General features: G+C 31.4%; 1 protein-coding gene across 2 annotated transcripts in view; it reads right to left on the bottom strand.

Annotated features, from left to right (window-relative positions):
* The window catches only part of LOC107624072 (probable inactive poly [ADP-ribose] polymerase SRO5), a 7,643-nt gene extending 6,408 nt beyond the window's left edge, over positions 1–1,235 (bottom strand). For both annotated transcript variants that reach the window (XM_021115068.1, XM_016326516.2), the window contains exon 1: positions 432–1,235. In XM_021115068.1, coding sequence (XP_020970727.1) covers positions 432–952 — 521 coding nt within the window. In that variant the 5' untranslated portion in view covers positions 953–1,235. The remainder of the gene's footprint in view (positions 1–431) is intronic.

Raw genomic sequence — 1,974 nt, 5'->3', positions numbered from 1 at the left:
ATGAAAAAGTTTAGGAGCCAACAATTTTATTAAATTCTGGCCAGCATGTAACCAGTAAAAAAAATGAACCACAAGAAAAGTAAGTCATTGGATAAAATCTCAAACCAATCTCACACTATTAAAACCATCATCGATGGCTACGAATCACAAAAGTTACTGGTCCCTAGCATTCTATACTTATTATAACATGCACTTATAAATAAAGGTAAAAATTCGAGTACAGTAAACAGTAATAAACACGTAAAATTAATAATTAAAAACCGTTAAATAAAAATTTAGTCAAATCATTCAAATCATTTAATCTTCTCAGTTAAATCATATAAACTTTACTGTACCTGAATTTTTACCGCAAATAAATCCAACACATGGGTAGCTAGCTATGCTTTCACGAGAGAAAGTAATATCTTTTTCTTAATTTTATGTTTACTAACCTTTGTAGAGGAGAATGATCTGCAGAGAAAACGAGTGTTTGACCATGGCGGTGCCCAAAACCGTTAGCAACAATATCCCTCACGTCATTTTCACCGAGCGTTCCAAACCAACCATACTTCACATTTGCATTCCCACCACGCAACTTCGCCACCGCTCTTTCCCACACTTTAAAGCTCTGCACCTTCGCCTGCGCCACCAGGCTCCCACACGGGTTCCGGTGAACCGCCACAACCTCACCGACGCCGCCAAGACCCTTCAGGAACCTCGTCTTTATGAGTCCGTAAACCGCCTCATGTTCTTCGAGCTTAACAAAGCCTCCGATGACATTCTTGTTTTCTCTAACCTCACCAATAATTCTTCTTCTATCGGCACCAGAAATTGAGCTTTCGCAATCGGAGATAACGCACGATGTGTCTTCTTCTCCATTGCTGCTGCTGCTGCTTCCGCCGCCATTATCCCAATCTGAGTCGGTGGATGACGAAGAATCTACGCTAAGAGGTGATGAAGTTACAAGGTTCATAGCTTAATGGTAGAATAAGAAAGATGTAATTTAGGAATGATTGCTCAATTCAAATAGGAATTAGAAAAGAAGAAATTGCGTATACATTTTTGGGAGATGAAGAAAACTTGGGTTGAAAGAAAAGAAGAGTGCAAGGTATGAAATAATTGAGATGAGAGATCTAATTAAGTTGGCGTCTTATGTTTGTTTTAAAATAAAGTTGTATGGTGTATGGTGATGGTTTAATTTAAGGCGAAAAGGGAAATTAGGATCTGAGTTAAGGGAATGAAGAAGATGTGAGAATGAGAATACTTAAAAAGGAGAAAGAAGAATGAAAAGGTTTATGCAATGGGCGGTGAAGAGTGTGGAGAAGGAGGGCGCTCCCTGTTTTGTTGAAGAGAAGCAATATACATGCAACTGACAAGCCTGTTGGTTTTGGAATCTGGGTTTCCCACTCCCTGTGGGACATTGTTTATATTATTATTGCTATGCCTATTATTTATTTATTTATTTATTTATTTCTTTATTCTTATCCTTGTAGTGCACCAAGTTTTTTTTTTTTTGGTCTTAGATCATTGTTATTTTGTTTTAACATTTTATTTTATTTTAAATCTCCTTTTTTATTTTTGAATTTATTGAAAAACTTATATATTTAAATATTTATGATAAAATATATTAATGTTTTAACTAAAAAATAAAAAATTATTTTTAATTAAAATATATTAATTTTTAATTAATTTAATAACTTAAAAAATTTATTTAGTTAATCTTATCCTCTCGCCTGAAAGAAATAAGTATTTATTATTATAAAAAAAATTTCGAGGTCAGTAATTTTTAGTTATTATTTAATTAGTATAAATATTAAATTATGTTTAATAAATAAATTTTATTAATTCATATTAATTTATGTGTGTAAAATTTTGATAAATATAAGTACAAATTATATACGTATAAAATATTTATAAATATAAATATAAATTATTGTTAAAAAAATATTAATGATAAAAAATAATAATATTTATTGAATTCGTACTATTGTTTAT

Source organism: Arachis ipaensis, chromosome B10, assembly GCF_000816755.2.
Source record: "Arachis ipaensis cultivar K30076 chromosome B10, Araip1.1, whole genome shotgun sequence".
NCBI lineage: Eukaryota > Viridiplantae > Streptophyta > Magnoliopsida > Fabales > Fabaceae > Arachis > Arachis ipaensis.
Note: the sequence above shows the minus strand (reverse complement) of the source record. Positions and strands in the feature narration are given on the sequence as shown.